Raw genomic sequence first — 14,986 nt, forward strand, 5'->3', positions numbered from 1 at the left:
TGTGGTGACTCATGCTTATAATCCTAGGGTTTAGGAGGCTGAAACAGATGGATCCCTGGGGGCTTTCTGGCTGCCTAGCAGATTGGCAAGTTCTAGGCCAGTTAGAGTCTGTCTTAAAAAACAAGGTGAGGATACCTGAGGCTGCCCTTTAGCCGTCATACACACATATACACACACATACATGTGCAATAATACATACGAACACACACACACACACACACTCACTCACACGTCAGTTTCAAATGGGTCAACCAGACATCCTGAGAAGATGAGAATGCTCACAGTGTAAAAGGATGTGCAGAGATCCTCAGGGACACAAGTTCTGTAGGTGGTTTTTGTGATCAAAGAAGGCTAATTCCTCTGAGAGGCTTTTTGATTTGGGGATATTCCCTATAGGTCTGACTCTTGGGTAAGTGATCTAAGGATCACTGGGAGAAGAACACGGCAGTCTTAATAATGCAAACCCCAGGACACATGTTCCCCTTTGGACTCACAATCATGAGAACAAGGAGCTTTCAGGAAGGCAGTGCAGACTGATTTTTCTAGGAGTTACTTGGAGATGTAGGGAGAGGTAAGGACCTTGGCGCCTGTTTTCTTTCTTTCTTTCTTTCTTTCTTTCTTTCTTTCTTTCTTTCTTTCTTTCTTTCTTTCCTACCTTGTTTTCTACTTCAGTGGTGTTAACGTTTTCTACAGCGGATTCTCTCATGAGCCTCATTACCAACCACTACCAACCAAGGCAATTTCTGGCTAGATCAACTGAAGGTTGTCCTGAGATAGCCTTGCCAATAAGCCCTATAATATAGGTATGAGGAGGAAGATGTAGGAGAAACCACATCAGTTGTAGTCTACACTGGAACAAAGCTAAATAGACATCTCTTTGCCAAGATCAATTATTCCACTGGGAGTTTAGGATCAGCCTCAAGCTCCTGAACATTCTCATCCCAGAGAAAACAGGAGCCAAATGTTTGCTGAGAAAACAACCCAGTCCTGCCTCAGTTCCCTTGCCAGACAATGATGAAACCCTAATGCAAGGCATAGCCTGGTTCTTCTGTTATGGAACGAGGGTAATATCTTTTATATCCCAGGCATGGGTGTTCAAAATCCTCATATTTGCCTTTTAAGTAGTAAGACTTCAGAAACAGTCCTTGTTCATGCGACTCTCTGAAGCCTGATACTAATAAATCCTTCCTTAAATTAGAATGGCATTACAAATAAAAAACACCCTGCTCCCTTGGTAACAACCTAACACATTTTCAGTTTCAATTCTGCGAGCCAAACAGGAGAAGAATCCCTTTCAGGTGTTCATGGTGTACAGCGCCTCACCACGTTGGCTCGGAACTGTTTTTAGACTTGTGGGGGTGCTAGGGTGGGGAGAGACTGAAATCTCACGTGGGGGAGTCGTCTTTTAATTGTACTTTAAGTTCAATAAGCTGTATCAGCCGCAGGGGAGGGCCAATACACGGCCAATGGCGTCCATGTACTTACGTGGCAGAGTACTCAAAGAGGCCATAGTAGGGGTTGAACATCTCTTTGGACAGCAAGAAGAACCATTCCCTGGCTACGCCCCCATAGTCCAGGCCTTTCTCTGATTCGAATTCAATCCACAGTCTAGCCTTTAGGACATCGGGCCTTTTCACAGACATGATCCTCCGATAGGACTCTTCAAATATGTTGTTTCTGTGGAGCTTCATCTCAAACCTGTTTGGAATATCAGCCTAAATGAAAAAGAGAAGCTAGTGAGCATACGGTATGAACACGCGCGCACACACACACGTACACGTGTACACACACATACCCTCCCATAATGGAAAATAACACAAGGGTAGAAACGATGACAGCTTTTAGATAAATGCGCAGTGCCGACTGGACCCGCAGGGAGTCTCTCCTTTATGGATTTGTCCTCACACAGATGGGAACCTTACTGTGTTAAGATGGGACACACAGAAGCATCTATTCACATCTGCTCAGGCCAAATCAGCAACACGTCTTTGGGAGAACATCTGCTGAGCCCTGAAACCCATCCTTATCTCTTTGTGGATACGGGCACTTTGCTGACAGGCATCTCCGGATATTGGTTCCATCAAAAGACAGACTTAATCCCAGGTAATTAAACCGTTAAGTAACAACCCCCAGGCAAGCTAGAACTAGCCTTATCTGTGGTAGGGACTGCAGCTGGGAAATGCAAGCCATGATGCCTGCAAGTTTATTGTGTGTCATAGGGGAGTGGGACCCTCGTCCTACTAAGTCTGGGAGAAGCATCTCCAAATCCAAAGTTGACTGAATGATACCCAGTACTTAAGTGAGGTATGCCAACAGCGTTCTGGAAGGATGAAACCCAGGCCAGTCTTGCCCTAGATGGGCAACGGCCCTGGAGCTCCTTGTCACTGGAGGACACACAGATGGCTCACAAGGTAAGAGTACTGTATGCCCCACTGTGAGCTTCAAGGGCAAAGAGGCTCCAACAGTGGGACAGAGGGTGGATTCTCTGCTCTCAGAGGCTGCCAGCATCCCTCTACCACAGGAGAGAGCTCAGAACTAGACATCAGCTGGAGGGAGCAGACTGGGGGAGGCAGCCTCGGACAAAGGAGGAGTTATGGTGGGGCTCACATTCTCCTTGCCAGAGCCGCAAAGTTTCTGAGCAAACTGAGGGCACAACTAAGGCCCACACCAGAGAGGAAATGGGTACCGAGGACACAAAGGTGGCCGTGAGAAGACATGCCAACAGCAAACACAGTGCCAACTCAATGCTGACTGCAAAACGGAAAAGCCTTCCGGGTCTCATGGTTGTACACTGCTAGTGAGAATTGTGAATATCCTTGGGCTCATCACTACCGAGTATTATTACATGTTGTCAACTTCACGTTAAAACATCCATGTTGCAGAGTTAAAATTGCACCTCTGACTACAAGGAGATGCCCTCAGTGTGGTTTCCCCAGGTTTCTTTTCTCTGGTCTTGACTTATTTTCTATTCCATAAGAATCACATGCCTGGGGCTGGAGAGATGGCTCAGAGGTTAAGAGCATTGCCTGCTCTTCAAAGGTCCCGAGTTCAATTCCCAGCAACCACATGGTGGCTCACAACCATCTGTAATGAGATTTGGTGCCCTCTTCTGGGCTGCAGGCATACACACAGACAGAATATTGTAAACATAGTAAATAAATATTTAAAAAATTAGATATTTTTTTTTTTAAAAAAAAGAATCATATGCCTTCTTATGACTCACATAAGCAACTGCCCTTCAGGTGATGTGCTAGGTGATACTGAGTTAATCTCGCTTATGACCGCTGTTAAAAAGCAAATTCATACTGAAGCTCTTGGTGGACCAAAGGGCAGGGAAGAGAGGGAAGTGTCCACAGACAAATCACAAACAGGCTATTTGAATGAGGTAACGTTGGTGAGGGGAACAGAGTAAGACACAGAGCTTATCCAAGGGCTGATTACTCACAGGTTTCTTTAATTTCTTCCTAAAGTAGTCATACTTCTGCTTAAATTCTCTGGAGTAAGGAACAGCCTGCAAGAGAGTTTCAAACGCATAGATAACGTAAACATATGTCTGAAATGGTACGTACAGCGAGCCAATGCTGGCAGACTTTCATGAACTGCAAACCTTAAGTACTCATTTTCTGTATTTTTACAGAAAACCTGCATAATAATGTCTCCACCGAGAAAGGGTAAAGTCCTCAAAGTGATGAGGGATAACCGCACAACTAGACTGATAGCCAAGGAATCTCGGGATCGCGGTGTACAAACCAGTATGTGTTTGGCGTGAATTCTGCCAGAGTTATGAGTCAGGGCAACACACAGAGGTACCAAGATATGAGCATCTTTCATCATCTCATCATCGTATCATTTGTCTTTCCTGGAGCCAAAGTGTTATAGGCTATGGTACTTTAACCCACAACTCCAAATGATACTTGAAAAGTCTTTGTGGGAAGCCACACATGCTACTCATGTTAGGAATTCCTTACTCGGGGACAGTGGCAGGATGATGGTGAGTTCAAGACCATTCTGGACTATACATTAAGATGCTGTCTCAAAACACCAAGCGATGGGGGCCCCAATTCAGCGGCAACGAGAGCGCTTAGGAAGTGCAAGGCTCTAGGCTTCACCCCCAGCACTACAAAACCAACATAATAACTTGTAGAGAGAAACGTCGGAGGCAGAAAGGGCAGCAGGTGTCAAGGAGTGGGAATTCTGAGTCAATGGCATTTCAGAAAGGATTCAGACTGAAGACGTACAAGGTCTGTCTTTTACTTGGTGTCCTGGCTGGCTCTGACTTGAGCAATTGCCTAAATCAGATCTGGGTTGTGTTTGCCTAGGGATCGTCTTGATTGTCAGTTTTTAGAAGAGGGCCTAGCCCACTGTAGGTAACACCATTCCCAGGGAAGATGATTCTGGGTTGTGTTGGGAAGCTAGCTAAGGATGAGCCTCTGTGAGTCAGCATGCAGCATCTCTCGTGGCTGGAAGCAATGCTGTATGGAACAGCAAGCGGGCCTGCCTTCAAGTTCTCACTTGGTAGACTGTTGTAGTGATACCTCATTTGTATTTTAATAAATAAAGCTTGCCTGAAGATCAGAGAGTAAAACGGCCCCACTGGTCAGCCATGCAGACCAGGCAGTGGTGACACACACCTGTAATCCCAGTAGCCACACTAGTTTGCCATAGAAACCGGGCAGTAGTGGTACATGCTTTTAATTCCAGCACTAGAGAGGAATATAAGACGGGAGGAGACCGCTCTCACACACACTCTCATTCTGAGATTCCTGGAGGCAGGATCGCCATTTCAGACTGAGGTAGAGGTAAGAGCCAGCGGCTGGCTGTTTCGCTTTTCTGACCTTCAGGTATAACCTCAATATCTGTCTCCGGGTTTTTATTAATCATGTTGCAGTCTATAACCTGAATTGTAAGCTTCCCTAGGTGACTTTGGGTCAAGCTATTTATCACAGTAGCAGAAATGAAACTAGGACACTTGGGCAAGAATTCCTCTAAACTTGAATGCCTTCTCTATGGAGCGAAGGTAACTCCATTGGGAGGGGTGTGAGGGTGGGCTCGAGGTCTCAGTCAGATACAACTATCCAAAAGTTTCAATATCCTAGCTAGGTGGCACCTGAGAGGTTGAGGCAAATGACCATGAATTTGAGACCAGCCTAGGCTTAGAACTAAAAAGGCTATGGGGAAGCTAACCTCAGGCCCAGGGAACCTAGAAGGAACTGTATCTCTATCTAGGGATGTAAATGTAGACATTCTAAAGGAAGCAGACGAGAATAAATTCACACCTCATGCTTGTATCCAAGTGGGTGTGAGGGCCACAGTTACTCTAATCAGGTGGCATAAACCCAGGCCAAGAAAGTGACTGCAACTGCTGGCCAGGAATTTAAAAGCCTCCCAAGGGGGGGGGAAATAGTGCCTGTGGCTGTGTGGGTGTACGCGAGCACACACATACACACTCACACATACACACACATGCATGCACAACTGTCACCCAGACAATACACGAGTGTTTTGAACATCTAGACATAACAAGTAGGAGACTGAATGCTCCTAGGACCAGAGAGAAGAGAATATCAGAGAGAGGATGTTCTGCAGTATCGTTATGATAAGATATGAAAGGATAATTTAAAAGGAAATACAGAAATAAAAAGAAAAAGAAAACTTATGAGACCCCAAAGAACTTTGAACAATTGAACACGCTCACTTAATAGGCCCAATGAACACATTAAAAAAAATTGTAAAAAACCTTAAGAAGGGATTAACTAGAAGAATAAAGTAACAACTCAAAATGCAGCCAGGAAAGGAGGCAGGAGACTGACTCCGAAGGGACAAGAACAAAGACGGAAGGCAATGCAGACGCTTGGCTGGAGTGAGGATGGGGAAGGACGGGGAAAGCAGTGTGTGAATCAAGAATGGCTGAGGGTTTGCCAGACCAGAGGACGGGTATAGCCACCCCCACCCCCACCCACGGGTGATTCCGAATCACAGGTAAGACCCACAAAGGGGAATCCACAAATTGGCATGCGACTGTGAGCTTGCAGAACATCAAAGATAATGAGCAAATTAAAAAAAAATCACTACAGGAAAAAAATATTTGCCTTCAAAGACATGGCAATCAGATTGGCAACAATTTTTTATCACCAGTTTGAAGGTCAGAGGATATGGGAGAATATAAAACAAAAACAAAACAGAAGAAAAAAAACCCCAGAACTGAGCATTTGAGGGAAAGGGCCAACCGGACTAGGGATGTTCCCACTTTCAGTGCCTCTGTACTGTGGGCAGGGCAGCAGCTCTGGGTTTGCTAAGCCAGTAAACCATGAGGTACTGTATCGGAAGAAAATCTGGGGTGGGGGTGCGTGCAAAACCAAGATGGGGAGAAAGGTTATTTCCCTAAAGGTAAAATTATGTAATGACTGACTATGGCAGGGGGGTGGGGTGGGGAATTTAAAGTATTTAGGCACTATAAAGACAAGGTGGGTTTAAAATTCTACCCAGAAAAAGTCAGGAGGGAAGAGAATGATTAATTCTATTTTTATGTCAAAGGTTATTTAAAGCTTTTAAGTGGGGGTAGGAAGATAGTTTTTCAGTAAAGCTTGCTCTGCAAGTCTGAGGACCCGACTGCAGATCCGAGACCAAGGCCGGGTGGTGGTGTGTGCCTAGAATTCCAGCGCTGGGGAGCGGGCTGGGGAGCAGGACAGGAGGGACCCCTGAAGCTCACTGGCTACCTGGTATTGCCAAGTCAGTGAGCTCTGTGCTTAGCTTGAGACCCTGCTTCAAAGACTAAGTTGGAGAGTGACAGAGAACGACACTGGATGCTGACCTCTGATCTCACACACGTGGTGCATACACACAAATGTACACATACACGGAACACTAATACACACTACCTTAACGAGAACACACAAAAAAAGTATATTATCAAAACAAAAAGGGGAAGTTAGAACACTTGTATAGAAGGTAAGAAAAGAAGAAAAAGCCCTGCAAATTAAGGGACAAAACACCAGGCACATATTAACGAAGAGAGAACGCAAATATAATTTAGATGAATTTCAGACAAAACTGATATATAGATTTTGATGCTATCATGATAGGATTCTACTGCCAGGAAAACCACACTGCAAGCATGTGTGATCACTTAACACTCAGGTTTTTCCTGACTGACATATAAAGGCTTTTCCCCCCCCCCCCCCCCCACAAATTTCTTTTTCTTTTTTACAAACAGGGGCTTACCAGATAGCTCTGATGGGCGTGGAACTCAATATGTAGACCAGGTCTGTCTTGAACTCACAGAAATTCACCTGCCTCTACCTCCCAAGTGTTAGGATTAGAGGTATGTACTACCAAACCCAAGACAATAAATATATTTTTAAAAACACAAACAGATCATTTTATAATAATGACCATGCCTTCAAGGAAGTCAGAAGTATCATAAAAATTCTATAGCTTCTAGGCACAGTGGTCCATGTGAGTTCTAGGTCAGTCAAGGCCACATAAGGAAACCCTAGCTCAGGAAACCAAAACCCAAATCAAAAATCCACACTCAATTTTCTGTCCATGAACATTTCAGGCAATGTTCTCTAGTTACCATGTAATAAAGTAAGAGACCTTTCTTATATGTTCATAGATAAAAGGAAGATTCCTATTTAATCTATAAGTGAAGAAGAAAAATTATATGGAAATTCCCAACTATTTAGAAATGAGTGTTACGACAGCCAAATGTCTTTCCTAAATTGTAATTACCCATATTCCTACAGAAAGAAGCACTGTTTCTAATAAGGGGAATAAACAAGGCTCCTGTTAAAAGAGATTTCTTGGGACTGATTTGCTCGAGCTTAGGATGTCAAGTAATCTTCTTCCTTTTTAAAAGACAGAAAGAATATTGCTAAATGGCTCAGCCTGGCCTTGAACTCTTGATTCTTAGCCTCCCAAGAGTAGAATTACAGATGTGTGCCACCACATCTGGCTAAATAACTTTCAATAACCAGTAAGTACTATTTGAGCAGAGGTGGGTAACGGACAAACGGTGGAAATCTTTGCAAAGAGCCGAGCTTGGCAAGTCTGTCTCTAGAGAAAGTAATGTCTGTAGTTCCTCTTGTTTTCAACAACCTTGGGGACATACACTGAAAGGCCGACTGTGGCTACAACTTTGTCACAAAGAAGCCATTCGTAGTGAGGGAGTGTTCCCAAAGCTCGGTGGAGGAAAGGTTATGAGCTTTCTTCTAACAGGGCTTTCCATAGAAAACTGCTGAGGTATGGTCAGACTTAAGCTTCCAAATGAAATGAGCATGCGATTTAAGAATAATTTCAAACAGATCACATAGATGCCATAAAATTAAGTGCTTTCCCTCCAGCTCTTAAGACTCTTTGCTCAGCACATTGGTTCCATTGGCTCTAGAATTGTCCTGAAATTCTTCGACAGTTTCACAATTGTGCATAATGAACGTAAGTCATTTTCATGCTCCCCTCCTCAACCCACGCTCATTCCTGATAAAACACGTCTTTCTAACACGCCTCTTTCCTACTTTGGTGGGTTTCCTTGTTTGTGACCCACTGAGTTTAACTGGGACTTTCCCAGAATGGAAACAGTTTATCTGTGGCTACACCATTGAAGAAATCGTCCTGCCTCCTACCTCTAGCAACCATTAACTGCCAATAGTTTCGGGGCTGGGGGAGGGGGAGGGGGGAGGAGCCTCGCGAGTACCTCCCCCTGTCAATGAAAAAACACTGAGGGGGCCAAAACTTGTGCTGGAGTGCTCTTGAATTATTTTAAAAGGACCCAAATTTGCAATCTCCTGTTGGTCCCAGTTAATTTCCTGTCTCTATCGCCCCAACTTATTTCCATGTACTTCCTGCTGAGGAGTTTGTCCCTAGCATGCAAGGATTTAGGACTTTCCCTCTGCCTATGAATACAGTGTGCTGCGAAATCTCAGGGGATCATACCCCTGTTGGAGGGGCATTTTCTAGCCAGCATGTCTGAGCAGCACTAGGACAAAGTCAGGGAGTCAGCAGAATGGAAGATGCGTGACCCACAGCTTTGCTACCTCTTCTCAACGGGCTTTTAAAGGAGGAACAGACTCCAGTTGATTGGCGTGCACTTATTATCCTTGGCCTAAAACAAATGACAGCATCCTATGACAGCATCCTATAAATGCTTGGTTTTGCAGCCTATAAAGATGAATACCTGTTCTCTCTCTCTCTCTCTCTCTCTCTCTCTCTCTCTCTCTCTCTCTCTCTCTCTCTCTCTCTCTCTCTCGACAGGCATTCTCTGTGTAGCCCTGGCTGTTCAAGAACTCACCCAGCAGATCAGTCTGGCCTTGAACTCAGAGATCTGCCTAACTCTGCCTCCTGACTGCTGTGATTAAAGGTGAGCCCCACCACTGCGCAGCTGAATGCCTCTCTTAAGGACCCTGTATCCACATTTAGGTAAAGGTATCTCTCTCCTTTTTTCCGAGTGCCTCTCTTTCTCTTAATTCTCATGCTTAAGCTTATATTAAAATATCTTCAACCAAACTCTGCTTTACTGTTATAAAAAAAAAAAAAAGGAGAAAAATCCCGTTATACATTTAAACTATCCTTTCAGAGGGGACCAGGAAGAAAACGTTTCGATCTGCTATTATAACACCATTTTCTCTTCCTTTGTAATTCCAGTCTGAAGCAAAGGCCCAGGCAGCTGTACCCCATTTGGACAACTCACTGAAGAGCTGGGCTGAATCTTAAGCTACTCATTCCTAGACATCACAGTAATAAGGAATAAACAAGAAGAGTGTGTTAGAAGCAGCCACAGCTCCTATGAAGGGGAGGAACAGGAGAATACTAACCGGACCGGTGATGGCTGGGTTCTGTAGTCTCGGATCTTCCCACTGAGTGATTTTGCTGTCTGAAAACATTAAAAGCATGAGTGCATTAGTTCCAATTCATTTTGTAGACAGGATGTTTATGAAAGGATTTCCTTCTGCAAAGTCCATCCAGCCCCTTTTGCTTGACCCCTGGGAGCATTTAGTATTGGGAGTTAGAAGGTAACTCTGCTGTCCATGGCAAACATATACATGATTAGTTAAAAGAAATTAAAAATGCGCAACAAAATTAAGACCACTTCTTTGCAGTTTCTAGCGGGCAGTCTGGTAAATCTGCAATTACAAACCCCTTTACTCGCAAGGATTTATAACTTGATCTTGATTTCCAAAAGGCCTAAGAAGTTTTAGTTCCCTAGGAAGTTAACACGCATACACATGTATTTTTTTTTGTTCTCATTTCAAATACTTCTTAAATCTGCTTATGATGTTGCAAAACGGCTTTCAAGTAAGGATTCTATATTGAACAAATGAATAATCCACTCCATGCACCTCTTACAGGCCCGTACAATCGAAGCAGCAGAGGCGGTCACAAAGAAAAAAGGAAAAGAATCAGACACAGCTGACAGGATTCCAGATTTCGAAAGGGTTTCCTTGCAACCTTGCTCAGCAGAGAGTGGTGTGAACAACACCGCTTCTCAGCAGCTGCCCTATCACTCGGTGGCCCAGGTGGTGGTGTAGAGCCACGGCCTGGGTTGGGAGTGCTTTCGCCTGTGCATGATTAAAAGGCGTCAGAGAGGCCTGCGTATACATGGCACCACGTGGAGGGCTGGGGGATTCAGATGGCATGGAGAGGGCAGGTTGGGGTTCAGTACCTCTAAGGTGAAAAGAAAGAAAGGGGGGGATTATTTCTCCCTGAAAACCCACCCTGTTCACTCTTGGCCTGCCGGTGAGCTGATGGTAACTCGCGGACACAACTTTAACAAGCATCTCAGCTAAATGTTTAAACCCTGACATTATTAACTTCATGAAAGCACAAAATAAACATCAAAACCCTGAGCTACACCTTTACAATGCTTATTTATGCTTATTTATGTCTTTTGGTTGGGTAGAAAAAGTAGATGAGTGAAAAGCTCAATTGCTTCAGGGAACACTGACGGACTCAGGTGGTATTTTAGGCTGTCTAATTTCTAAAACGAGCAGAGCGTGGAAAGTAAAAGCTGCTACTGAGATGACAGAAAATCAAACCCAATCAAATATAGGTCACAGAATACAGTGGGTTACAGCTGGATGCAGCTGGATAGAACCGTGTCTTTGTATAGATAACAGCTTGGGTCGTGTCTGTGGTGGCTGGATGTTTGTCACCAAAACAGGAGATCAAACCAACCACTCCCAACACACGAGGAGTTCCAAATCTTATGACCAGACTGAATGCCAGACTCCAGCCCTGACACCTGCACGGGGGTCCCCTTAGGTTCCTGAGCAGGTGGTCACCCATGCCAAGGAGTGCCCCATGTAACCGGACACTCCAGTCAGCAGCCTGAGGATTAACACGGATGGTTGATTTGCCTGAATTGAGATCAGTGAAGTCAACCACTGGGTGTGTCTGTCAGGGCTTTTCCAGAGAGGATTAACCTAGGGGGTTGTGGAAAGAGCTGCCTGAATGTGGGCAGCTCTATTCCTGCAAGCTGGGTGCTAGGATGGATTAAAAGGGAACTGAGAAGGTCCATCAGCCTACACATTCTGTCACTCTCCTCCTGTCTGCCATGAAGAATAGCCTCTGCCATATTTTTCTACTGACATGATGGTTTAGAACTAATGGAACAAAGGACCAGCTAGACCTCTGAAACCGTGAGCCCAATGAAATTCTTCCACTTTTAAACTATCTGTGCCAGGTCTCTGTCTCAGTGACACAAGCAGGGTCGTAATCCACTGACCCGCCCATGTCCTTGCCTGTCCTTGGTGACCATCAACTGCCATCACGTCTCTTCTGGCATCTGTTTCCTGGACTAGTCTACGCTCTAGACTTCCAGTGCCATGGCCTAACTAGCCTCTATTCAAGACTTCCTCCACAGGTCTGCTCCAAGTTTATTCTCAGGAATATCTCTGACCACTGTCGCTGGACTCCGGGAATGCCCTTTGAAGCTCTTCTTGTTTGCAGCACAAACGCCAGCCTCTTTACATGCTGACCAGGCAGAACAGGACTGCATTCCCTTGGGCAGTGGCTCTCAACCTTCCTGATGCTTGCAACCCTTGAATAGAGTTCCTCATGTTGTGGTGATCTTCCTAACCATAAAATTATTTTCGTTGCTACTTCAGAACTGTAAATTCTGCTACCGTTATGAATTGTAATGCAAATATCTGATAGGTGAGAACCGTCGCCCTTGGGGATGGTAGAGTATGACCAGTCATGCACTTGCAAATGTCTATTCACACCCAAACAAATCATGGCTAAAGCTTTAGAGTTTTCAGAGACAGAGCCCACGGGGCAGTCCCCATTCCCAGTGTGGGAGCTGCTGGCCATATCTGGAAATTGATTTCCACTGAGCTCTTTAGGGTGATTCCTGCTCAAAATCTGCCTGAAAGAGAACACAACTCAGAAAGCCATCTTCAGCCACCATCAGGCTGAACACCCAGAGTACAGGCTCACTTTCCAACATAATATGTAAGACAGCTTCTGGCACTTTCTACTGGACATGGGCCCTTGAGGACAGGGGTTATAGGTGTCCAATGCCACAATTCCTCTCCACTGCTGAGCATGCCTCAACATTTAATGGGAGCTCCAGTGGGTACCTCTAAAACAGCTTTAATTGGCTGTTGGATAAGATTTAGGAGTTTATTTACCTTCAGAATGAAGTCCCTATTTTCAAATAGTTGTCTAGCAAAATCCACCATTATCTTTGTGATGACTTAATGATGCTAATGGTGAAAATAAAGTCGCTCACAAATAGTCGGAGCACTTAGAACCACACACATTTTCCTGAGCTACCGAGTGGATTTGCAGTCAAGTATTGTCAGTCGGTGAATGAGGGGTGGACAGTTAGCCGGTGTCTTAAAGAAGAACTTCTGAATCGAAACACGCCTTTTACCTTTGAGATATGAAATTCAAATCAAATGACAAGAAGGAGGCAAAGGATGAGAAACACAGCCACTGCAGCTGCTGCCCATAGGTTTGGTAACACAAAAATTAATGGAATTTCTCTTTTAACTTTTGTATTTGAGAGACAACCGCCAATGACTCAGCTTCTGGGCACATCTGGTTTGTAAGAAAAATATTTTCCCCACGTGTGCCAGAGATTTCATTCCAGATATGTTTCTAGCACTTTACCCAGAAGGAGTTCATCAATCAATAAATAAATATCAATAAATAAATCCTCATCAATAAATATCCACCAAGTGAACCAAACTGTTCAAACATGAGCATCCAGGGCTGAAAGTCTGCCTCTTGGGTGAACAAGCACTTTTAGTGTAGGAAATACCTGTGAATCCTCATTCCTGACCTGTGGGCAGGGTGAGGGCGCAGGGGAATGGTGGGTTTTGCTAGCTACCTGTTTGGGAAGAGGGACTTCACTCTGAAGCTAAGAAATTCCTAAATCGTATCCATCAGGTGATTGAAGCTGTTTTGGGGAGTACCCACTGACCTGAATAAGCCTTTGAAAATGGCAGGGATTTTCTACTTGACAGGTTAGATTTTGAGGGAAGGGCAGAAGAATGGTGTCACTGCCACGCATCCCTTTATGGTTGCACAGGGCAAGGCTTGGCAAATTCTGGAGAACTGCTTTTAGTGGCACTAAGAGTGTCACCTAGCCCCAGTTAGAAAATTCTCAGAATTCAGAATAAACAGTATTCCGGGGGAAGGTAACGCATGCCCATACATTGAGAGTGTTTGTGTTGACAACGATAGGCTCGCAGTACGGTGCTGGAAAGTACATAACTCGGTATTTGTTTTTCTGAACAAAGACAAAAAACAAAGTTTATATAGCTCGAAATAATCTGACTTAAGTTCAAGGGTGGCCCAACCCCCTAAATATTCTGGGTTTTGGCTGGGCCTTCTCATTGACTTCAAAACCCACTAAACCTCATGTCTGAAGGCAAGTTCTTGGAGTATACTAGGTCCCCTTGTGACACTCAGAGGAGTTACCCCCCCCCCCCCCCCCCCCCCCCCCCCCCCCCCCCCGCTGAGATGGCCACCAGCCTGTACATGAGCACTGCCTGGGGTGAGACTTCTCATCAAAAAGCTCATCAGTATACTCTGTTCAGTTATCAAAACCTGAGACCTGTGCTCGCTTCCTGCTTGCAGACTAAATGAAAACACAGAACTAAATACTACTGACTGCACTCGGATTTGAACTTTGTTTGAAGCCTTATTTTACACTTTTTTCTCTCTCCTTCCTCCCTCCCTCCCAAAGTTTTAGGGATATACAAATATAATTCCATGAAGAACAAACTGTCTCAAGAAAAAACCCCGCCCTCCCTGCAACCCTCCAAAACCAACTCTCTGGCTAAAAGCAAACATTGATTAGTTTAACTTTTAGATGAGATGAGAAAGCACACGTGTATCCACAGGTGCTAAAGCAAACGTCCTCAGCAAATACACTACACGTATCATTAGTGTGCCGGGTGCAAGGACACATGCTACGATAGAAAATAAGGTCAGAACGGGAACTCCGCCAAGGCGGGCTTCCGAAAGCATACGCAGCCCAAAACACCGCTCACGTGGATTTGTTTCAAGCTAAGTCATCACTTCTAATCTTATTTTCTATGTCCAGAGTGTACTTATTAAAAGCGCAAAAAAAATCAAAGGACTGTCAATGAAAAATTTTTAATTAAAAAAAAAAACGTTAATAGGTCACAAGGTCAGGTTGGGCGAAAGCTCAAGGGACTACTCTGAGGCAGACTTGGAGCGAAGGCACAGTACCGTATGAGGGCACTGACTCTCTGGGCTCATTCTCGCCACACAACACCTGGCTACCTGGACAGGGAGTAAAATGACAAAGCTTCACTGTCACGGTGTGTTACCCTCCCCTTCCGGTGCCCTGTCACATCCGTGAGCACAGCAGGCTCTACTTACTATGGTCAATGTAAAACGTCCGGCCGTCCAAGTGGATCCTTTCTTCCCAACCGGGCTAGCATCCAGGAAAACGAGGGAGAGAGGAGAGATATCAGTTAGTGGTTCCTAAACCCAAGGCGACACTAAATTCTCC

The 14,986-nt window shown here is 44.8% G+C and overlaps 1 protein-coding gene across 8 annotated transcripts in view; it reads right to left on the reverse strand.

The window, feature by feature from the left end:
- Positions 1-14,986, reverse strand: part of Nedd4l (NEDD4 like E3 ubiquitin protein ligase) — a 312,296-nt gene that overhangs the window by 18,454 nt on the left and 278,856 nt on the right. For all 8 annotated transcript variants that reach the window (XM_050158000.1, XM_050157999.1, XM_050158004.1 and 5 more), the window contains 4 exons: positions 14,854-14,908; positions 9,810-9,868; positions 3,446-3,511; positions 1,486-1,715 (listed from right to left, as the gene is read on the reverse strand). In XM_050158000.1, the coding sequence (XP_050013957.1) occupies positions 1,486-1,715; positions 3,446-3,511; positions 9,810-9,868; positions 14,854-14,908 (410 nt within the window). The remainder of the gene's footprint in view (positions 1-1,485; positions 1,716-3,445; positions 3,512-9,809; positions 9,869-14,853; positions 14,909-14,986) is intronic.

This window comes from Alexandromys fortis, unplaced genomic scaffold (genome assembly GCF_014885135.2).
Source record: "Alexandromys fortis isolate MF-2015 unplaced genomic scaffold, M_Fortis_MF-2015_v1.1 scaffold_94, whole genome shotgun sequence".
In the NCBI taxonomy this organism is placed as follows: Eukaryota; Metazoa; Chordata; class Mammalia; order Rodentia; family Cricetidae; genus Alexandromys; species Alexandromys fortis.